At 37.4% G+C, this 24,021-nt stretch overlaps 2 protein-coding genes across 3 annotated transcripts in view; one reads left to right on the top strand and one right to left on the bottom strand.

The window, feature by feature from the left end:
* LOC128021106 (serine/threonine-protein kinase 10) overlaps positions 1–7,213 on the top strand; it is a 20,282-nt gene extending 13,069 nt beyond the window's left edge. Inside the window, exons 10-18 of the mRNA XM_052608044.1 lie at positions 784–914; positions 1,341–1,464; positions 1,966–2,145; positions 3,395–3,524; positions 3,841–3,965; positions 4,720–4,911; positions 5,246–5,371; positions 5,464–5,577; positions 5,683–7,213. Coding sequence (XP_052464004.1) covers positions 784–914; positions 1,341–1,464; positions 1,966–2,145; positions 3,395–3,524; positions 3,841–3,965; positions 4,720–4,911; positions 5,246–5,371; positions 5,464–5,577; positions 5,683–5,829 — 1,269 coding nt within the window. The 3' untranslated portion in view covers positions 5,830–7,213. The remainder of the gene's footprint in view (positions 1–783; positions 915–1,340; positions 1,465–1,965; positions 2,146–3,394; positions 3,525–3,840; positions 3,966–4,719; positions 4,912–5,245; positions 5,372–5,463; positions 5,578–5,682) is intronic.
* col17a1a (collagen, type XVII, alpha 1a) lies at positions 6,765–24,021 on the bottom strand. 2 transcript variants are annotated; one of them, XM_052607844.1, is made up of 52 exons: positions 23,989–24,021; positions 22,344–22,420; positions 22,185–22,241; positions 21,882–22,040; positions 21,210–21,689; positions 21,015–21,062; positions 20,159–20,200; positions 20,017–20,064; positions 19,646–19,780; positions 19,466–19,564; positions 19,324–19,365; positions 19,051–19,122; positions 18,898–18,951; positions 18,637–18,801; positions 17,975–18,040; positions 17,838–17,876; positions 17,558–17,689; positions 16,833–17,099; positions 16,696–16,746; positions 16,587–16,613; positions 15,475–15,501; positions 15,242–15,304; positions 15,018–15,122; positions 14,821–14,883; positions 14,575–14,664; positions 14,456–14,491; positions 14,323–14,358; positions 14,156–14,218; positions 13,724–13,759; positions 13,559–13,630; positions 13,412–13,438; positions 13,255–13,290; positions 13,076–13,111; positions 12,888–12,971; positions 12,771–12,806; positions 12,623–12,688; positions 12,461–12,544; positions 12,300–12,362; positions 12,149–12,208; positions 12,039–12,065; positions 11,907–11,939; positions 11,680–11,796; positions 11,476–11,523; positions 11,252–11,377; positions 10,665–10,778; positions 10,436–10,555; positions 10,005–10,136; positions 9,408–9,476; positions 9,130–9,330; positions 8,969–9,046; positions 7,846–7,899; positions 6,765–7,770 (listed from the first exon to the last, which is right to left on the bottom strand). In XM_052607844.1, the coding sequence occupies exons 2-52, from the start codon at positions 22,405–22,407 to the stop codon at positions 7,721–7,723; spliced, it is 4,299 nt and encodes a 1,432-aa protein (XP_052463804.1). In that variant the 5' UTR covers positions 22,408–22,420; positions 23,989–24,021; the 3' UTR covers positions 6,765–7,720. The 2 variants fall into 2 exon arrangements, with proteins under 2 accessions (XP_052463804.1, XP_052463794.1); XM_052607834.1 differs by lacking the exon at positions 23,989–24,021 and adding an exon at positions 22,777–23,059.

The raw sequence follows: 24,021 nt of genomic DNA, 5'->3' as shown, positions 1-24,021 counted from the left end.
CCGCGGCCCTGACCTCCCGTATCTGATCACATCAGAATGCATTGCGCCTAGCGCGAGAACAGAGACTGGGCATATGCCTAACTCCAGGTTCACACACTGTCTGTGATGCGCCTTTTTTCTGAGCCAATGTTGACGGATCAGAGCGTTCTCACTGCGGTAAAAGGCTAGAAATAAAAACGTGCGATAATTCATGTCTAACACATGAACACATGATGATTTTACATCTTCACTATAGTGATAATTTTGACTTATGTCTGTTCTAGAGATGACTTTTTGATAAAGCTCTGATTGGTTTTCTTTTGGAAATATGTTTCAAATTAATCCTGAATGCATTTATGACTGTAAAAGCATATCGACGTGTGTCACAATTGCAAAATTGATAAAAAAAAAAATTGCGATAGTTTTTTTTTTTTTTTTTGTCCATATCGCATAGCCCTAGTTTATTCAATAAATACAGTTTAAAATCTAGCTTCGGAGTACTAAGTTATTAACCCAACAATAGCGGGGTCAGTTAATTTTTTTGAAGTGGGCCGCGCAAACATATGTGTTTGGTTGTGTGGGCCGCGAGTTGAAAAAGGTTGGGAACCACTGCTTTAGGCTACAGTGGTTGTTTGGTCAAACTATATCTGATCTTACTAAAGACAAAATGAATGAAGCCTGTTTAATCCACGTATACAAAAGAATCATAGACATTGTGTTATCTATCACATAAAACGGCTGAAAAATGGCAGGAATTGTTTTTTAATTCAGTATTCCCACCTAAATATTTAATATGTGTTCTAGGACAACAAGATGCAGAAGAAAACTCTGAAAAAGACTCGCAAGTTCATCGTGGATGGTGTCGAAGTCAGTGTTACGACGTCCAAGATCCTCACAGACAATGACGCCAAGAGTGAGGAGATGAGATTCCTCCGGTGAGCCATCAGCTGTTTAACTGCTCCCAGACGATTTGATCGGTTGCATCATATTCACATTCATTGACAATGACTTTAGCTTATAGAAAAAGCTTCTGCCTCGTATGGGCCTTGTAACAACATCAGCAGTTTTCTGACAGCTAGTGGCCTCAATCGCCTTTCATAGCTGGACGTATTAAAGAGGTGATGGGGTGCAGTGTTTATTAGTGCCCTTTTTATAGATAAAAAGGCCTCATATTCCAACACCAGATGTGCTAAAAGGAAAACAAGCTGAGTGATACTTCCTGTTTCCACTATATAGAAGATTTTATGAATGGAAAGTATCCGTGGATGTTAAATGTTCTTTATGAAACGCTAGATGCAAATAAAGAACCTTTATTTTTGTGGTTGGAGCAGTGTAAAATGAGTGTAAAATGTGTGTTCCAGGCGTCAGGAGCTGAGGGAGTTGAGACTTCTGCAGAAAGAAGAGCAGCGAGCCCAACAGCAGCTCAGCAACAAACTCCAGCAGCAGAAAGAGCAGATCTGCAGACGCTTCGAACAGGAAATCACGGTGAGCTAGAACCAAAAGCCGTTAAGATATGAACTGCTGTCAAACATTTACCGGGATCACCCTTGATCCCACGCTCTGTTGCAACAACAGGAACCGAAGCCTGTCAAGAAACTCCATTGATGTGATTATTTTCAGCTATTTATTACATTAATAGACATAAACATTCCTGAGACTACTGGTCACACCAAAGCCTGAGCCACTGATTTACATCACATGCTCAACAGCTTCATTATTTTTAGTGTACATAATCTGTGTCTGACTGTTAAGAGGAGGTCAGTATTTTAAGCTACCTGGAATTGTGCCAGTTAACCTGCTCAGCAGTCATTTTACCTGGTAATTGTATTTATTTATATATTCTATCTTGTGGCTAATTGTGTAGCCTACTTTTTCCTCTTGTTTTACATAAGATGTGTTCTTCATGTCTATTTCAACATGATACACCTCCATAGGGCCAGTTCTTGCAGGTCTGCTTTATATTTCTGTGTTTAATTGGTTTACTAGAGTAAGAAGCGTCACTATGATACGGAGGTGGAGAATATGGAGCGGCAGCAGAAACAGACCATCGAGCGTCTGGAGCAGGAACACACCGAACGTCTCAGAGACGAGGCCAAACGCATCAAAGCTGAGCAGGACAAAGAGCTTTCCAAGTTTCAGAGCACGCTCAAGAACCGCAAGAAAGAGGTATGGATTTTAATGCGTTTGTGAGCTCGTTTCCCAGACTGCTTCTGATGTGTCCTCAACTTAAACATATTCCCGTTGCCTGAGCTTCACCTTGTAAAATCCACCCAAATCTTTTTATCTTCCCTCTCTGACACTGGCATTTTTGTTTTTCTTCCTCAAAAAAAAGAAACAATTGCTGTTCTAAATACCCTTTACAAATTCCCATGCAGAATTAGTCTTCCGGTTGGCCAGCAAATAGACGTCACGATAAAGTAGCTCTTTTCATGCTGACTTTAAATATAGAGTAGGGCTGTGCAAAAAATCGAATGCGATTTTCATTCGCATCTCATCAGTAAAGATGCTCCTGTAATTAGAAGTATATCTCCAGCACGTGCATTCAGATCAGGGTTGCCAGGTTTTCACAACAAATCCTGCTAGTTGCTTCTTAAAACTAGTCCATCGCGTTTCCAGGAGGTTCCCCGATAAAAATTGCTTCCCGGGGTTAAAATATAATTTTTTTTGGCAGGGTTGCCTTGGTAAAATTCGCATTTTAGGGGCTAAATATCACGTTATTGGAATTGGGGTTGCTTCAAACCGCGGACATGAAAAACAACCGCAGACTTGGCAACACTGGTTCAGGTGGAGCGGCAGTTACTGCACAGAGCCTTAGTCTACCGACAACTAACACAAAATCGTTTTCAAAATCGACAAAGAATTGCCTGCGATTTCTAACATCGATTTTGTGTAGATTGTCAGTGAATTACAGCTCGGTGTAGTAAATGCCAACCAGTGTTGCCAAGTCTGTGGTGGTTTTTCATGTCCGGGGGTCGAAGCGACCCCAATACAAATGATGTGATATTTAGCCCCTAAAATGCGAATTTTACCAAGGCAACCCTGCTAAAAAATAACGTATATTTTAACCCCGGGAAGCAATTTTTATCGGGGAACCTCCTGGAAGCCCGATTGGGCTAGCTTGACTAGTTTTGAGAAGCAAATGGGCAGGGTTTGTTGTGAAAACCTGGCAACCCTGTTCCAAACACACATGCTGGAGATATACTTCTAATTACAGGAGCGTCTTCACTGATGAGATGTGCATGAAAATCGCATTCGATTTTTTTGCACAGCCCTAATATAGCGTCGTTTAGAGTAAAGTATAGTGATTAGCAGTCCACATGAGCTAAAAGGGTACATTTGCCAAAATTGCAAATGTTCTATTCCTATATTCTATTTTAATGCTAGTTGTTAATGCTTTGTGTGTGTATGTTTATAGGAGCAAGAATTTCTTCAGAAGCAGCAGCAGGATCTTGACAGCGCTCTGAAGAAGATCATTCAACAGCACAAACATGAGCTGGCCACTACTGAGAGAGACTGTCTCAACAAGAAGCAGCAGCTCCTGAGAGGTCCGTCCAGACATCACCGCTCAATACTAGCCCTAAATGTCTCACTCTCATCCTCCCCAACTGATCACTTACAGCTTTTGCAGTGTTAGCAGTTCAGACTATTCAGACTCTCATGTTGCTTTTAGCAGTCTGGTCTGATCCTGCTGTTAAAAGTTACCGTGGCATATGCTCCATATGACCTCCTAAATTTGTAGAATTTAAAATGATTAAATTTTATTTAGGGTTTTTTTTAAGACCGTAAGAGAATTTTAATATAAGCCATGCCATTGAAAGCAGTGTTCGGTTGATTTAACACTGTTCTTCCTTATTCTTGCAGCCAGAGAAGCTGCGATGTGGGAGCTAGAAGAGCGTCACCTACAGGAAAAACACCAGCTACTCAAACAGCAGCTGAAAGACCAGTACTTCATGCAAAGACACCAGCTACTCAAAAGACATGAGAAGGTTACTTTCCAGATCAGTCTTATATTATCCCTGGACCACAAAACCCCAGTCAAAAGGGTACATTTTTCAAAATTTAGATTTATACATCATCTGTAAGCTGAATAAATAAGCTTTCCATTGATGTATGGTTTGTTAAGATAGGATAATATTTGCCCGAGATGCAACTATTTGATAATCTGGAATCTGAGGGTGCAAAAAACTCAAAATACTGAGAAAGTCGCCTTTAAGGTTGTCGAAATGAAGTTCTTCGTAATGTATATGACGAATTAGTGGTTGTCCGATATATCGCCAAGGCCGATATATCGGCCGATATTTGCCAATTTTCAAGTATCGTCATTGGGCGATAAGTTTTCCTGCTTGGCCGATGTGTTTGAGGCTGGACTTTTATTTTGACAGTGTTGAGAATGGCAATAATAATAAGAAGAAAATAATAATAATAATAATCGATTAGATATCGGCATTGACTGTCAAAAAACTATATCGGTCGACCATTATTACTAATCAAAAATTAAGTTTTTATATATTTACTGTAGGAAATTTACAAAATAATTTAATGGAACAGGATCTTTACTTAATGCCCTAATTATTTTCTCATAAAAGTAATATCAATCATTTCGACCAATACAATGTATTTTTGGCTATTACTACAAATATTCCCCAGCGACTTAAAACTGGTTTTGTGCTCCAGGGTCACATATGTGCTCTTTCGGCTGCCATTGGTGTGAATTTTTACTCTAAATGCATTTCTGTACAGGAAATGGAGCAGATGCAGAGGTATAACCAGCGTCTGATAGAGGAGATGAAGAACAAACAGACGCAGGAAAGAACCAGACTGCCTAAGATCCAGCGCAGTGATGCGAAGACCCGCATGGCCATGTTCAAAAAGAGTCTGCGCATCACGACCACAGGGGTCACGCCGGAACTGGAACGTGAGAGAGTCAAACAGGTCAGAGGTCATATCAGCTTCAGACTGAAGGATTAAAGGAATAGTTCGCCCCGAAATGAAAAAATAGCTAAATATGTACTCAACCCTCAGACCGTCAAAGATGTAGATGAGTTTGTTTCTACATCTGAAAAGATTTGGAGAAATTTTGCATTACTTCACTTGCTCAATGGTGGATCCTCTGCAGTGAATGGGTGCCGTCAGAATGAGAGATTAAACCGCTGATAAAAACAGCACAATTATCCGTACCAATCCAGTCCATCGATTAACATCTAGTGAAGTAAAAAGCTGTATATTTGTAAGAAACAAATAGCATATTTGTGTGTCCAATGAACAGTTTGCAGCACAGGAAGAGCAGAGACAAAATAACGAGCGTCTCCATCAACAACAGAAACATCGGAATCAGATGAGAGATCTGCAGACGCAGTGTGACGCCAACGTCAGAGAACTACAGCAGCTGCAGGTACACGCTTGGATTTCTGCAAGCGCATTGTTTATATAAATTGGTTAACTCATCATAAAAACAAAAGTAATAGTGTGTCGTGTGTTTTGCAGAATGAGAAGTGCCATCTTTTGATCGAGCTTGAGACTCAGAAGCTGAAGGAGCTGGATGAGGAGCACAACGCAGAGCTCAAGGACTGGAGAGACAAACTCAAACCCCGCAAGAAGGTACTTGCTGTCAGTGTTACGTGCACATTTAATATGCAACATTTCAATCATGTTAAAAAGGTTTCATTGGTAAATGCACTAAGACTGTGAAACCTCTGTGTGCAGGCCCTTGAGGAAGAGTTCGTCCGTAAGCTAAAGGAACAGGAAATGTTCTTCAAAATGAGCGGGGAGTCTGCATGCCTTAACCCCTCCACCCAGAGCCGGATCTCAAAGTTCTACCCCGTCCCGAGCGTCCAGTCCACCGGGTTTTAACACAAAAGTTCACGCTAAACTGCATTGTGACTGAACTTCTGCTGCCTTGTTCCCTCTGATCAGTCAGTCAGAAGGAAGGAGGGACTTCATTGATCCAGATATCCACAGAGAAGTTTTTTGCTTTTTGTTTTTATTTTGTTATTTTAAAGGAGGATTTTTAGTGTGGTTTCCCTAAACATGTCTGCAATAGTTTAAGAAAGATGATGTGATTCTGTATGCCACTTAATTGATAATTTCTTTCCATTTTTAAAAATGGATTTTTACCTTTAACCCCACCCTCCAGACCAATCAGTGGTCTCAGTGTCTTAATGATGTGGTTTTCTGTGGTATTTTTATACCAAGGGAATACTTTAAATCTCAAAATCAATCTGAATCAGTTGTGGTGTTGTTGATTGTGATCGTTTTTTTTTTTTTTTTTTTTTTGTCTGAATGGTAATCAAATGTTCTTAAATTTGATTTTAAAGTTTAAAGGCACATTATTTAGAGGTAAATAAGGACATTTCTTGGTTATTTTCTGTATGAATTACAGGATTTAAATATATTTGACTCTGTTATCTCACTTTTATTGAGCTTTGTTTATCATTAAATGGATCTATAGCATTTATAGTAGCAGCAATATTGCTTTCTTTGAGGTGTTTTTAGCATAGCATCCACACTGTATGGAAATATCCTGACGTCACTGTGGTTTAAAGTGCATTTGCGCTTGCACTGCTATGCAATGTGAACATGTAGCCTAAGTAAATCATCTCAACCTACAATTATTTCTGTGAACTTTAAAGCAAGAGGAGCCCAATCTCTTCATAATGTCCATTCTCCAAAAAATGGCAAATGGTTTTAGTTTCAGACATCTCTTCAATGCATTAGTGTACTTTTCTGTAAAATTGTATGGTGGATGATGTGTCCTATGAACCGACACAACTTTAATCAGTCAGGTATTGTGTATTGTAGCAACATTTTTATTTCCTTTCATCCCAACTTTCAACATTCAGTTCTATATGGGTTTACTGCATTTACATTTGTGCCGTAATCTGTAAAAACTGAACAAAACATTTAAAATCTGTGGAAAAAAAGACAAGTGTCAAAACAAGAAATTCTTGTCATTTACAGTAAGATGTCCATCTTGTACAGCACATTTGACTGAACAGAGAGTGCCATGCACCTTCTGATAAAGGAATTCCTGCAGGTAGTCGAATGTACATCATGATGCCCGTTTGCTTTTTCATATAATTTTTTTTGATTGTTTTTTGTTTTTGTTTGCTTTTTAAGCATTTCCACCGATGAGGTAAAGTAAGCTACATAACAGTTGTATGTACTGTGTTTGTGTCAAAGTTCAAATCATTATGATTTTAGGAAGCTGCTGTGATTAAAACATTTGTTGTGAATAGTTCAGTTGCCTGGGTCTCTATATCGAAGTGTCTTTCTGCATTGGAACTGTTTTTATACAGTCTATAGTATGGAGATTACTGTAGGTCTGTCTGTAAGTCAGCTTTAAAATAAAATATTCTACATTTTATCGTCAAACCACTTTTAAGACTAATGAAAGCATTTTAACACAGCAAATGATAAAAAGCGCATTTTAGAGCACATCCCCAGATTATATGTTAAATCCCATTCTGCAGTCATGCAAGAAAACCAGACTTTCAAGATGAGGAAAAAATAAATTTGCAAAAAAAAAAAAAAATATTTTAAAAACTGGCATCATAAAGGTGAATTTGATAATGTAATGCTTGTTAATTCAATGTGAATATATTTAGCTTTTGGTAATAAATTGATCCAACGAAGTCCCAAAATATATTTTTTTTGTTGTTGTTTGTTTTGAAAAGAATACATATTTACAACTAATTTTTAAAGCCTTAGCTGCCTAAGGCACACTAGCTAAATGCACTCTCTTCTAAATGACTGTGCTCCTCCGACGACGACGAGTGATATATGAAGCCTCACCTGTGGGGAAGAAAAGGTTTATGAAAAAAGAATGATGTTATGATTATCCATGCGTTTAGTAAACTGATCAAATACCCTTCTCTCCCTTCGATCCTTTCATTCCTGGGGCGCCTGGGGCGCCTGGTACACCTAGATTGTAGAAAAGTAAAATTACAAACTGAAACGTGAAACAAGGTTGAAGAGATCTCTAGCTGTGCTTTTGCTGATGTTGATGCTCTTGGACAAAAAATACATTGAAATTCAGATTGTATGTAAATCAACGAGATCTTTATAACAGTTTGACAGACTATTTAAATACTACACTTAAAATTCATATAAATATCAGTCACTCTCTATGTCCTCTTATTGTCTATTTAAATGCTTAAAATAAATGCTTAATTTAAATGCAGTTTTTCAAACTGCAGTTCTATCAAAACATGTAATTGATGATTGACAGATTAAAAATAAACTTTTCTAAAAGACAAATGTATCATATTTAATACATTATAACATGTATAAGATATATATGGATAATGACATAAACCTAAGTTGCTTCAGTCCAGCAAGTGTTCATCTTGAAATATTATTGACATTTTAAAAGTTATTCTTGTGTGTACTTAAAATTCAGACAAAAAGACACTTTTAGTAAAATAATAGTAGCTACCTTTTACTTGCAAAAATATAAAATAAATAAAAACGTACAAATGATCAATCAGATGACAAGTTGAAAGGATAATGTTGATCATTTAGAGGCCTTGGGAATTTGCTTATCAACACGATGCAGTAGGCTTTATAGTGTTAATCCCATTTAAGGTTTATTGACTGCAGCTGTAATGCTCTCAGTTGCCACAGAAAATACATTTCTAGAGTTGAAACTTAGCAGGCAAAGGGGCTAAAGGTTTAAAAGCAGAAATATGGAGTTTAGGTTTTTTTTGTTAAAATAAAATTTTTTTATAATCTGATAAATAGGTCTAAATGATCTTTTTGGGTATAAATTATTTTCAATAAAAGAAACTTCAGTAATGCATGAATATAAGTGATTTTTTTTAATGGATTTTTACGTTATTTGTATGCATTTGTCTCATTGTAAACAGGACTGTTAAATCATGTCATGTCACTTCCTACTATCTTCACACAGATACTACATTTAACTAGCTTTACTTGCTTTGCTGACCTTGACATGAACATCATATGGGTGTGTGAAATATAGAAGATGTACCTTTTGGTCCTGGGAATCCAGGAGCTCCTTCATCCCCTTTCTGCCCTGGTATACCTTGCGGTCCAATCATACGGTGGTCTATAGAAACAGTCAATTTTAATTAATATAAATAGTCAATATATACGATTTTCAAAACAAATTTTGAACAAGTTCCATCTCGCCTCTGATGTAGTCTATGATTGCAGTCATGTTAGAGTAAGGAAGTTCTGGACTGGTTCCTGGAGGTCCAGAGGGTCCAGGGGGTCCAACGGGTCCAGGGCGTCCAGGGAATCCAGGGTTTCCATTGGTTCCTTTTTGACCTGGTACACCTGGTGGACCTGCAATCCCTCTCAAACCATCTCGACCTTGTAACAGGCCACGCGCTGAGGAAAAGGCAAACATTCTACTCATAACTTGTATTTTTTTCAAGGCTATTTATAAGACATGTAGCATAACTTACACATTATGTAATCTGAAACCTTTTTAGCGATGACTGCATAATCCAAATTCTCATCAGAGCTCGGGTGGCCTGCAAACATCAAGTAACATTTATTTATACAGCGCTTTATGCAATACCGGTCATTTTAAAGCAGCTTTGCCATATTACGCAGGAAAAACACCAAATCAATCATGTAATCGTCGTCAAATATGAGACTAATTCAAATAATACCTTTAAAGCTGCTCTAAAAATACTATAATAGTGTCATTATTCAGCTCAAATCCATGTTGATTCAGTTCAGTTCAATAACAATGTACAGTTAATTCAATAAAAAACAAGTTCATTCAGTGATAAGTGGATTTACAGGAAACAACAGTGTTGTTATCCGGGGACGCCAGTTCTGTATTGATTCAGTTCAGTTCAATAACAGTGCTGATGTGGCAAAATTCATCAGTTACTTAATTAATTTGATTCATCTGTAAAACATCTCTACAGGAGACTATATTGTCATTCAGTTCAACTAATTTAAAGTTTTGTTCTCATCTGAAAAACATGCCACCAATGAACTGCTGAAGAGAGACTTAAGATGAAATGTGTTTAACAAAAGCCTCTTCTTACTCTTGATATATTCCTGACGCTCTGCACGGATTTGTGGCTGGTTTTCATTAACAGCGTAAGACACTATTCCTCCTGGTGGTCCTTGAGGTCCTGGGGGACCGGGAGGTCCTGGCAGACCTGTGAAACCAGCATCTAAAACAACACAGATCATCCTTTTACTACAAGCTGTTGTCTCCAGATATTGAGATTTGCCGTTTTTTTTTAAATGTGCAATTCTTGTTATTGGCAAACTGAAAATGATCAAAAGCTTAATTTAAATATATTCCTCAAGCACATATCACCATATAAGAATGAGTTTTTCATCACAAGAATAAATTACATTTTAAAATATCTAAAACAGTTCATTTAAATTATATTAAACAAATACCAAATAACTCACAGTCTTGTTGAGCATAAGAGACTTATTTCAAGTCATTTGACCCAGATCCTACCATTCAACAGACCCAGCACTCGTCCAGCAACTTCCTGAGTGTTAAAGCCATATCCACCTGGACCACCTGGGGGTCCTGGGGGCCCTGGAGGACCAATCAGGTACTGCCTCACCTCATCTCCTAAAAATACCCAAAGAAATTGTGGATGCACCAAAATCTTTCATAAACCACATTAGTTGAACCATTTATTTGATCAAATGCCAAACACACACACACATTTCACACTCACTTTGAAGGTATTCAATGACACGGTTAGCTAGCGAATCTTCAGAGCCTGATCCGGGAGATCCTGGTGGTCCAGGTGGGCCTGGAGGTCCAGTCAGGTATTCTCTAATGGGCTCACCTACAGAAGACATTGAATATTACATTCATGGCGCTTATTTACCCATTTATATTGATAACAAGTTAAAGGTGTCTTTCCTAGAGGCACCAAAACTTCTAGAGATGCTTTTCTACTCAACATTTGTAGAAAGTGAAAGCGAAAAAGTGTAAAAAATAAAAAGAATACAAAAAGAAAATACAGAAACACATTTGTTGCCCCAATGCTAGGGATAGCGCATGTAAAATACATTTTTGTTCTCATTTACTCAGCCTCATGTCTTTCCAAACCTGTATGACTATAAAAGAAGCTATTTTGATATGGGACCTTTAAAATATCTTCTTTAATGTTTCACTAATGAAAGAAAGACATACATTTTTGGAACAACATGAGGGTGAGGGATATTCATTTTTGGATGAACTATCCCTTTAAGTGGTTCCAGTATTTAAGGGAAGTGCTTGGTTGCATAAAAGTTCTTCATGTCCTCTTAAACGTACTTCTAAGGTAGTCTGAAATCTGTTGAACAACATCTGGTGAGCCTCCACCCGATGAACCAGGTGCTCCGGGAGGCCCTGGGGGTCCAGGTGGACCTGGAGGTCCCGGAGCGCTTCTGGATCCTCCACCTCATAAAAACAATCACATAAAACTCTCTCTGTCACTACAGAAATGGTTTATGGTTCATGTCGTTGCAGATGTTGGATCAATAGACCGGTTTGCCTACCGTAGGAGTATCCTGGGATGCCAGGGGCCCCGGGGACTCCAGCATCACCTTTGTTTAAATAATAATTAAAATGTAATTAAGGTGTAATTAAAATGTTGGTAAACAGATGAAATTGTAAGTGTTGTGCTGCAACCCGAGGATGAATTTTACATGGTGATATGTGTAGAACTATGTAAAACACTGATATAGTTTGTTCCAATATACCTTTTGGACCTTCTGGCCCCATGGGACCCACTGGCCCTTGAGGTCCCAGTGGTCCCGGTGGACCCTCAGGACCTTGTTCTCCACGTGGTCCTGGTATCCCTGGCTGTCCTGGAATACCTGGATTCAGGGTAAAATAATGTTAACTTTCCAGCCAGCTATTGTAAAAAAAATAAAGCTTTATTATTATTATTATTATTATTATTATTATGATACAATGTATCAGTTACCGATTCCAGGGTCTCCAGGTAATCCAGGCTGGCCTTGAATAGAGAAAGATCAAAGAGAAGTTTAGATGTAATCCAAAAATGTCAGAATGATTATTATATACTACTGTATATGTGTGATTGAATGTTACACACCAGGGAAACCTTGAGGACCAATATCACCTGAACAGAAGACATTAAACATTAGAATTCACAGGGTACAGGGTCTCAAGAAAATATATATATATAATGTGTATTGGATCTACCTTGTGATCCCTTTGGTCCAATAGGTCCAGGAGGCCCAGGTGGTCCCGCAAAGAAGGTTTCTGATTGATCACAAAAGCAATGATCAGATCACTTTTATACCAACATTTAACATCAATGTCTCAAGCGCTAATACAATAAATTAAAGTGCACCTGAAGTAGGTACAAAGCTTCCTGGTTCACCTTTTTCACCAGGAGGACCAGGTTGACCAATCCCTGTGGAAAAAAGACATTAGAATTTAATACGGTAACAATACAGAAATGCCGCCTGGAGATTATGAAGTTAAATGAATCTAAATTCAGGAACTATGTACCTGGTTTTCCATCCTTGCCCGACGGTCCAGGTGGTCCTGGCAGACCAGGTGGGCCAGGAGGACCAGGTTCAGAAGTAGCTTTCTCTGCTCAGTTTAGATGAAGAGTGAATCAATGATATAAATGCATTTATAATATACATTTTAAACAGTGAACACACTCACTCCCTGCGCTCTCAGAGACTCCGGGCTTCCCATCTTCTCCTTTGTCTCCTCTATCTCCCTTTGAACCTGTAGGGATTCAGATGTCAGGGAACTAAAACCTTCTGATTTCAGTCTTTTTGTTTTATAGAAAAATATACATATATCTCACCAGGTGGACCAGGAAGACCAGCAGGACCGATAGGACCTAAGGTTAAAAAAATAATGTTAGCAATATTAGCAAAGGCATATAGTGCTGTTTATCTGATTCTTTTCAACTTCATGACACCTGATAGTCCAGGTGGTCCAGCAGGACCCGGAGCTCCAGGAGGTCCAGGGGGTCCAGGTACACCCACAGTGTTAGTATTAGCGCCTAGTGACCAGAAATAAGATGATGAATGATGTCACCATCAAATGAGCCAGATTAATATTATTATTATTATTATTACTAACTAATTATCTTTTGTGTTCCCTCACCTGCAGAAATGACTCTTCCGGGCTCACCGGGCTCACCTACAGAGACAACATCATGTACGTGGGAAGACAAAGTGTATTTCTGTATATACACCATACCACTTCTAACTAACACAAACTTCAGTCATAATGTATAAGGTATTGGGTAGAAGTGAATAAATAAATTAATTAATTAATTATACCTTTAGCTCCTGGCTGGCCCGGAATACCTGGCAAACCTAGAGTTGGGAAATAAATGGTTGAAAAAAATAAAAAATAAAATAAAATAACATTTATATGATGAAGGTTAACCAAAACAATAACTATTTTGTATGCAACTGAGAACAAGTCAAACCAAACCTGGTGGTCCTTGGAGTCCTGGTGCACCTGTGCAGAAAAAAACTTTCTTTACATGGTTTGCATTATTAACAATTATGTTTAAAAAAGCATCAAAAAAACGCAAATGATCTTTTTATTCATGGTTTGAATTTTTTTTTTCATTTATACCTGGTATTCCTGCGTCTCCAGGAGGCCCTGAGGGTCCCCGAGCTCCAGGCAAACCAATCGGACCTTGATCGCCTTGAAATTAAATGAAAAAGAAATTGAAAGAATGCATGCATGAAAAAAAAAGACACAAACTAATATTTTCCCAACACTTCGTCTTAAAATTACCTCGAATTCCTTTAACACCATCTGGCCCAGGAGCACCTGTGAAAAATGAAATATGATATGATATGATACAGCACATACAGTTCTTTTCAATCCAAAAGTTTGGTGTTAGTAAGACTTTTTTAATGCTCTTGAATGGTCCTTTATGTTTACCAAGGCTGCATTTATTTGATAAAAAATACAGTAACAATAGTGATATTGCAAAATATTATTAGAATTTAAAATAACTGTTTACTATTTTAATAAAAATTGTCATTTATTTCTGTGATGCAAAGCTGAATTTACAGCATCATTACTCCAGTCTTCAGTGTCACATGGTCCTTCAGAAATCAGTCTAATATCTGATTAGCTGCTCTTATTATAAATGTTGTATAAAGGTTTTGCATGTTGCAGGCTTTCTATCACTCAAGTTTCTCTTTCTGTGATGAAACCTACCTGCTGATCCTTTAAGACCTTTCTCACCAGGAGGCCCGGCTGGTCCGACCTGACCTGGCTCACCTGGCAAACAATAAGATATTTTGCAGTGGTGAAGAAAAAGCCTCAGTGATTCATACACCAATGCTGATCAATTTATATATCTAGCTGTAAGTAAGATAACTCACCAGTGGAACCACGTGGACCTCTCTCTCCTTGATCGCCTAATTTAGTAATAAAAATAGTAATCATAATCATCAACAGAAGTACATGAAAAACAGCATTACTGCAATACCCTATATATCTCTGGCTTCTACTGACCTTTGACCCCAGGTGGCCCTGCGGGTCCTTTATCTCCTAAACATATTTAAAAAATGATCAAAACAAATAGTTCACATGAAATTCTTAAATGGGAAAATGTCAAGAAAAGATATATTTACCCTTGGGTCCAGGTTCACCAGAGTCTCCACGGAAGCCTTGGGGTCCAGGAGCTCCTGAAAGACCTGGTACGCCTTGTGCACCTGCATCCCCTACAGCCACAAAACACAATTTTTTTCCCCCAAAATATAGATCCATCTTTCCTAGCAGCTTCAGAATAAATATATCTGTAAGTATCTGTTTGCCACCAGAATGGTTTCTAATATACTGTACTGATATTTCTCTGCTTGTTTCTCTCTTGGTCTTACCTTTGGGACCCACAGGGCCTGGTGGTCCTGTTAGCCCTGGTGCACCAACATCGCCAGAAGAACCTGGGGAGCAGTCGCAGAGCAATTAACAAGTCGCTTTTTCATCTTGTTGTGAAGGGACTGTGCATATGTTTATATTACAGTCAATGTATTACATGTTAAAATAACAGTAGCAATAATTATGCCAATGGTATCACCTTTCTCTCCTTTCTCTCCAATTCCTGGGGGTCCTGGTTCTCCTCTGTGGCCCACTGGCCCCTCTCGACCCCTCGGCCCAGGTAAACCATCGTTTCCTGATTCACCTGTGAATAATTCACACAAGCAGATGTTTCAGGTCTGAATCAATCATCTTTGTCCCATGTGAGCATCACTTCAATTGACTGGTAGAAGTTAGTCCTGGCTCAGTGTCTCTGCATCACACCTGCACTTCCTTTGGGTCCTCGAGGACCTTCCTGTCCAGGATGACCAATGATTCCAGGAGGACCTGGAAAGATGCCATTCATTCATTCAGTTTATTAACTTAGGCTTTTCTTATAAGCGCTTTTCAAATCAGTATTTCTTTATTCATATATTTAGGAATGTTTCAGTTGGTACAGTATACAGTCATTGCAATGTATTGTAATGTTTGTGATGATAAAATTTTTAAAAAAGTACCTGAAATCCCAGGAAACCCTGTATCACCTATAAAAAATTTTTTTTTTTATATTATTGAAACATTTCCATAATATTTAATAATATATCTGATGTATTTTTTTTAAATATTTTTGCTATACATTTGAGACATTATATGACATCAATGTGATATATTTGTGATATAACTGATACAGTACATTTGTGATATTGCTGTGATATTGCGGTATTTGTGATGTGCCATTATTGTAATATATTTGTGCTACATTTCTGATATTATGATACTGTTGTGATAATGTATGACATTATTGTAACAGATTTGATATAATTGTGATAGATTTGTGATATAATTATGTGACACTGTTGTGATAATGTGTGACATTATAATATATTTGTGATATAACTGTTACATTTGTAATTTTGTGATACATATGTGATATATCCAATACACTTGTGATATTGCTGCGATATTGTCATATATTAGATATTATTTGACGCTGTTTTGCTGTGACAATATTGTGATATATTTATGATATAATTGTGATACATCTGTGATATTATGTTGTGATGTGTGACATTGTGGTATAATTGTAAAACAGTTGTGATAGTATATTTGTGATATACTGTAATTCTGATACATTTGTGACATAACCAATACATTTTTCAATATTGCTGAGATATTATCATATATTTGTGATATTATGTTATGTTGTAATGTGATATTGTGATATATTTGTAATATTATGTGGCACTGTTGTGAAATGTGTTACATTATTCTTATATATTTGTAATACATATGTGATATATTAGTAATATTATGTGGCACTGTGTGATGATAATGTGTGATATTTGTGATATAAATGTAATACATCTGTGATTTATGTGTGATATATTTGTGATCCATTTGTGATATTGTAATATATTTGTGATATTATGTGACACTATTTTCGTAATGTGTGACACTGTGATGTTTGTAATAGAATTGTAATACACATGTGATATTCTGATATATTTGTGATATAACTGAAACATTTGTAATATTGTAATATTTCGGTGATATTATGTGATAGTGTTGCAATATAATGCATGTCTATATGTGAATTGTACAAATTTTTGTGTGACATTTTTATGAATACCTTTCACTCCAGGAGGTCCTTGGTCTCCTAGAATGACATTTCAGATGTATGTATAAGTAAAAATGCACTCTGTATTTCTCCAGACTTATCTGTTGAATCTAAGGGTTACCTTTAGGCCCAGGTTCTCCTCTCTCACCCTTAAGTGAAGTTGCCAGTGAAGCTATAATGAAATAATGTTTTTATAAATGTTTAGGTAACTGACTGGGTAATGCTATCACATGTTTAACATGAATAAATGGTAAAAACCTCTAATGGTGTCCGACTGAAGTTCAGATCTGAGGATCTGTTGGATGGTCCTCTCCAGAACCACAGGGTCTTGTGCAGCAGCTGCTGAACCCAGGTTTATAGTGTTATCGGCACGGACACCAGAGACGCGCTCAGCGTATGAAGACTCCAGTGGATCGATGATGTTCACAGCCGAGGAAGCGGACAAACGACTAGTTCGAGCAGAGACTGCTCTTTCTCCGCCATCAATAGCGTCCACACGAGCCTTCAGCTTCCGGAACTCCTCACCTAGAAGAGAAATGTTCATTATGAAGGAAACTGTCAAAGTACAAGGCATATCAGTTACCGTATTTTTCGGACTATAATTCGCACCTGAGTATAAGTCACATCAATCCAAAAATACGTCATGATGAGGAAAAAAACATATATAAGTCGCACTGGACTATAAGTCGCATTTATTTAGACCCAAGAACCAAGAGAAAACATTACCGTCTACAGCCACGAGAGGGCGCTCTATGCTGTTTAGTGTAGACTACAAGAGCAGTGAGCAGCACAGAGCGCCCTCTGCCGGCTGTAGATGGTAAGGTTTTCTCTTGGTTCATTTCTCTTGGTTCATGTCCAATTAATTTTGATAAATAAGTCGCACCTTACTATAAGTCGTAGGACCAGGCAAACTATGAAAAAAAGTGTGACTTATAGTCCGGAAAATACGGTAGTCTCAAATAACATTTTGAGATATAATGTACCCAGTGCGATGAGACCACAGAGAAGTCCCAGCAGAAGGAGAAGACCTAAGATCAACGCCAGAAGCCACTTCCACCACGAGCAGCAGGAACAGAATCCTAGGCCTGCCTCGTCAGACTCATCTTTACGGATCTCTGTTGGGACATTAGAATATGAGACTATGAATAAAACCAGATCCAACAGGCCATCATTACCAAATGCGCTTATGTTTATGTTTATTTGCAAGCTTGGGGCAATTTAAAGTTTTTTTAATTTTATTTTGCATTTCTATAAGTCATTTACCTGCATAGGTTGCCTTGTCTTTTGTTGAGGCTCTGGAAGCTGAAAACACATAAATGATGGTTTTATTGGATGTAATTTCAGGGAGGATTTTATTATTAATTAAACAATCTACAATAAGTGACTTTATGTGAATGCACCAGTCATTGTGGATTCTGTAATGCTGGAGATCATCTTCTTCTCCCTCTTAAGCGAATCTTCAGAATCTGTAATATAAAAAAAACTTTCTGTCACAAATACATTTCAACAAAAATGTAATTAATTTAATTAAAAAGTAATATGTAAAATAATCATACCATACACTAATAATGAATTTATTTTGAATTTATCATTCAAATTCAAAAGTTTGGGGTAGGTACGATTGTGTGTGTTTGAATGAAAAAACTAATAAAAAATACACTAATATTATTATTACAATTTAAAATAAGTCTTCAGTGTCACATGGCACATTGTTGTCTGATTTTCTGCTCAAGACACATTTATTATTATTATCAGGACATTTCTGTGGAAACCACTATTCATCCATTCGTTCGTGAATAGATATTTTAAAAGCACAGTATTCGCAATAGAAACCTTATGTTACAATATAAATGTCTTTACTGTAACTTTTAATGAATTTAATGTGTTCTTGCTCAAGAAAGGTATTTATTTCTTTTAACAAAAACATTTTCGAATGTCTGGACAATAGAGTATACAGTATTTAACTATTTTACCCAGTTCAACTGATTTTTTTTTTTTTTTTTTTTAATTAAATTACTGTTTGAACTGTATATTAAGCTACAAAAAAGTCTCTGCTGTCTACCTGCTCCAGCACTGGTGGTGGAAGTGACGAACTGTTTGCCAGTGTTTTTGGACATGATCAGTCTCTCACTCTCTTTCTTAGCTGCAACATTTTCTTTTCCAATCGCAATAAACTTGCCATCTTTCACAAACACATCATCAGCGGTGATAGGGCTGCTGGGAACAGCTGTGAATGTTACATGAAAAAGAAAGATTTTTCATTTGCTAATTATAATAACTAGTTTATTATTATTTTTATTATTATCATAACTAGTATTTTTACTAGTAACAGTGGTGGCAAATCCAGCGCTGCCAACATTCTTCTGTGCCCCATACACTGGAAGTACAAACGGACATCGTAAATCTCTTACTATAGTTATTTGAATGCACTGCATCACTGTACTAAAGTCATTATTCAGAGACAGGGTTAAGTTACCTTGGCCAGTACTGATTCCATTAACCATGAGAGCACCACCAGATGTTGACAGGTTATTATGCATCCCATATCCTGAGAGGAACAGAAACACAGAGGGCAGCCATCAGAATAACATGTTCTGTTGACGTTCTCTCAATGTTATCAACAAACATGATCCTAGTACTGTTAACACAGCATTCAGTATTTTGGTCAAAAACTTATTAATTTGTGCAGTGTGTTTTGGTGCATCATTGTAATGGTCAGTGGCATTGTGAATGCAATGAGCTGCACTACCGAGGGCAGATGAGCTGAGGGTCCGATTATTCTGCATGCCACCTATGATGAAACGGCGCATGATCAGTCACTTTTTTATTTGTATCTTCAACTTTAACACACGGAAATGCATGCAGACACAACCACGTTGTCTCTGTGTAACCTGTGGGAGATGATGGTTGTTGCAGAGTGGTGTAACTGAGATTGTTTGGGTTGGTGTAATATCCGCTGAATCCTGTATCCAGGACTGTACCGTCATAACCTGTAAGACATGAATTAGTGCTTAAGGAATGGCTGTGCTGGGTGAATCACAGGCATATCTGAGCTTGTGAGTGTGTAGTACCTGACTGGCTCTCATGACGGGTGTCCACACTGGCTTTTTTCGGGATAGGTAGAGTGTTGGTGGGAGAGCGAGGTGGACTAATGCTCCCAGAGCGACTTCCCTTCAGTAATCTCTTCACATCATCCAGCTCTGTCCCTAAATATAGGACACTACCGATCATTTTCTGAAACTCAAGGCCACACTAACTAATATCTTACAAAAACAACATATATAAAATACATCCTATATGCAACATATATGCGAAAATAATCAATACATCATTTAAAAGATTAAATAACGAAAAAACTGTATTTTTTTATATTATATTATGCAATTATTAGCCAATTAGTAAATTAACACAATAGTTTTAACTGAACGTGAATAACACTGACATCTAGTGGAGGGAGAGGCACTCTGCAATCTTGCTCTGATCTCACTCTCTGAAAAGAAAAAGAAAACATTAAGATTTAAAATTAGACTTAAAGATGACATAAATTAAAAGAGCCATTAAAAAGTTTTGTAAATATCAAATACCTCGTGTGTGCGTGCGTCCTCTAGTGGCAGCACTTGTCGAAACTGCCGGGGGGAGAAAATGTATCACGAATTAAATAATACTAATAACAAGAAGAACAAGAACAAGATTCATATTTTAAAAGTATAAGTCGGTGCTTATTTTTGCCCGACTCAAGTACACTTTCACGAACATAAATCAACAAAAGGCCGCTAGCATTTTTGTTTTGCTAGATCATTGTAAAGACATAAATACTGTAATAATGTACTTCGTCATATATTTGCATGTATTGACAACGTATTTTGCAAACATTTTATGTCCAATCAAATGCTCCAGAGAACGAGCATGTCCCGCCCCTCAATGCATAATACAAGCAGCCAGCAAATCACGGTTCACGGGTGTGACGTAGGTAAAGACTATTGGCTATATATTTTTAAAAGGGGCGTAACCAGTTAAACAGTGCTGATTTATGATAAATTAACTTTCTTTTACTGTCTAAGTAAATTAATGATTTCTACGGAAGCCCGTTTCCGCCATTAAATGAAAAATAAAAAAGACCTCTTTTTGCGTGATATAAATTCGCAATTCTGAGAAGAACATATCAGCCCCGCCCCAGCCACCCCTTCAAAACGGGACTTGTGAGTTTATTTCAAGCAATTCTGATTTTATAACTCGCAATTTCGAGCTTATATCTCCGTAAAAAAAAAAAAAACAAAAAAAAAAACTCTGTATTTTGAGATATAAAATTGCAATAGCCTTTTTTTTAATTATTGTTTATTTATCTCAGTGGGTTCCATGAATTTCTGTCATGGATACTACGAATTGCAAGTAAGTTTTCCCCCCTCAAATTTCCCAAAACAAAATACTAAATGGACATACCATATTCTTTCTTTACGTATTCAGGGGAAGAATTGCCACTGGAGCTCCCTGGGTAAATATAAATTACATACATAGTGTTTAATCTGATTAACAATGCATATTATTAAATAATATCAACATTTACACACACACACAGTGTGAAATTCCTTTCATCTGAAACCAATATATCCTTAATTAACATACTGTCTGATTTACCCTCATATCCTCCGGTGTGAATGTTCAGACCGGTCTTCCTCTCTGCAGGAACTTTGCTGTAACTCAAACCTTTCCTTGTTCCACCAGGCGACGAGGAGCTGAACTTGGTCACAGTCATGGAGCTGGAAGTACCTGCGGCAGACATGACTGCAGAGGAGCCAGTGCCACCTCCTCCACCTCTGGATATGTTCATACTACCTCCGGAAACACTAACAAAACCGCCTGAGGATCCAGACACTAACTCAGAGGAGGAGATGGACCCGTATCCAGAGGAAAGATCTCCACCGGTTGCTGAGAAACCACCTACTGTCGTGATGGAGGTACAGACACTGCTAGAGCCTTTAACTGCAGAGCTAGAACTTTTAACTGTAGAGCTACTAATGGGTCCGGTTACACTGATTTCACGAGATATTTCGTCAAATCCACTAATCACAGATCCTGCTCCTGAACTGCTGCTGCCTGAACTTCCAGACGAGGAGGCTGGAGAAAAGAGAGAATATCTGATCAACTTCAGAAAGTGGGCAATACATCTCTCTACTATGGATATTCCAGTGTATATGTTGCACAGGCTGACCACCAGCTTTGTGAATTGATCATTTTGTGAATTAATAATAATATTTTTTCTGTGTCAGTCTCAGTTACTGGTTAAAGCTGGATGATTCCTGGACTCACAGGATATGACATAACTTCTGAAAGCGCCTCCTTCAGCGCTGCTCTGGGTGAAGATCTTCTTCTCCACCAGAACAGCTCCACCTGAAGCTCCTCCAGAGCCTGAGCTGTTCACACTGGAGGTCAGTACCTGCTGGCTGCTCGAGGAGCTGCTGTGTCCCTCTGGTGGTGAGACACCAAATAACATTCAGTAGGGAAGGAGATCTCACAGTCGTCCAGTTGCGTTAATTTCAATTTAGAAAACAGCACAATTAATCATTTTTAATACAACTATGTAGTTATTTCAGAAATGTTATTTAAACCTACTTGGAGGTAGAGATGTCAGTCTTGTGGTTGTTACAGTTTCTGTGTGTTTTTGGGTTTCTGTAATTAATATAATTCAATTAAGCATAATTTACAGTTTTACTAATGGTCATAAATTACTTAATTCTTAGAAATATAAAGGTGTTATTTTTCCATCCTCACCTTTTCCTGATCCTCCAGATCCCCCTTCTGCTTTCACAATCTTGGTTGTGGTTAGCTTGTCCATTCCATGTTAATTACTGTCAACCAAAGTTAATCTTATTAATAAAAAAAAAAAAAAATATATATATATATATATATAGATTTTTTTCATGTATCATCCACTTCATTAATGCTTTCAAAAAATTCATGCAAACAGAAAATGAAAAATGCAGAACTATTATTTCAAAAGCAACTTTTTATTTCAAATGCAGCTCATTGAAGCATATCCATGAAGCACATTTAGTGACAGAAATGCAGAAAACTGCATCTGAATTTATTTACAAATGTATTAATTGATATTGAAATAAACATATACTACAAAAGCATATTTATTAAACCACAAAATTAGTCAAAACACGGTCAGAATATTTGCTCAGAAGAAACTGACACTTACCACTTGTTATAATTTACCATCTCATGTCAAATAGTCTGTCCCGTATGACCACACTGATGTTTTTCAGTTCAAGTTCAATCCCAGCACCGCTCATAAAAGGATTTTTCAGCCTGGATTTCAAGCCTTCTTATCACATCTGAAGCCAACAAGTTTAAACCTGAAGCTTTCCTCGAGGCTACAGCTATAATATCCTCACCTGACACTTGATACCATCGTGTATGAGGGATTTGAATTCAAGGATTTCTGAGTTTGCTGTGAATAGTCACCTCTGTGATCAGTCCTTTAATTTTATAAATACATTAGTAGTCTTGGTGATATCAAATTTACAAAATCAGTTTTCTTATCTTGGAGGTTTGACATCCCATCTTTTCATTAATGAAAATAATGTTTAAAAGTACATTTTTGTACTTTGTTTTTTATATGTTTCAAAACATTTTGACTGCATACTCAGAGAATGCATAACAATAACAATAATCACCTTTCACCTTTCTTGACCTTTGACACCTCTGCTATTGTCACCTGTTCTAAGCAATGTTTATCAGTGCTAATGCTGTGTAATAGTCATCATTTCACCGGTATTACAGTAATGATGTGTAATTGAGAGACTTTCTCAAGCTATTAGGAGCTCTACACCCTGAAATCAATCTGCTTATGAGTCATTCATGAATGGCAGAGCGTACACAGAGCTAAAGTCATGAGATATTATTACTAAATTAGTACAACAACCACTAAACCAAACTCATGTTTATGTATGTGTATGTGTCTGTGCTTGTTCTGTTGTATGTATGACATCTTTTCTGTCAAGTTTTGATCATAAATTATGCGTCTAAACACAATAAGCTCATGACCGCAAAGGAATACTTACAAGATATTTTCCTTTACAGGTTAGATTCTTTCAGGACGTTAATGATATTCTGGTATTCTATGTTATGGATTATATAATAGATTTGTTTCTTTGACTATTTCAGTTTGAAGCCTGACAATGTGCCAAAAATGTGACCCTTTCATTGCCAGTGGTTTTCATCGACAGGTGAGCAGTTTGGCTGTTCCTAGAACAGCTGAAGCGTTTATCACCCACCTGATAGACTTTTCCAGTCTGTGAACACACAATCTTGAACTTGCACTTGAAAACAGTTTCAGTTTTAATCAGCAGAAAAGTCCCTCAGTAGCAAAACAACACATCTGAATTAAAAAGAGCATGTTAAAACTCACCTTGACTCTTGTTTAGGTGAAATGAGTGTAATC

The sequence above is a fragment of the Carassius gibelio genome, chromosome A1 (assembly GCF_023724105.1).
Source record: "Carassius gibelio isolate Cgi1373 ecotype wild population from Czech Republic chromosome A1, carGib1.2-hapl.c, whole genome shotgun sequence".
NCBI classification, from domain to species: Eukaryota; Metazoa; Chordata; class Actinopteri; order Cypriniformes; family Cyprinidae; genus Carassius; species Carassius gibelio.
The sequence above is the reverse complement of the archived record's forward strand: the minus strand, read 5'-3'. Positions and strand labels throughout refer to the sequence as shown.

Bases quoted from the DNA above. Each gene is read 5' to 3' on its own strand.
- col17a1a (XM_052607844.1), bottom strand. From the start codon at position 22,407: ATGGACAAGCTAACCACAACCAAGATTGTGAAAGCAGAAGGGGGATCT. The intron at 18,041-18,636 runs GTAGACAGCAGA...TTTATATTACAG, and splicing joins CACCACCAGTGCTGGAGCAG to ATTCTGAAGATTCGCTTAAG. The intron at 9,477-10,004 runs GTAAGAAGAGGC...TGATGTTTGCAG, and splicing joins GCGTCAGGAATATATCAAGA to GCCACCCGAGCTCTGATGAG.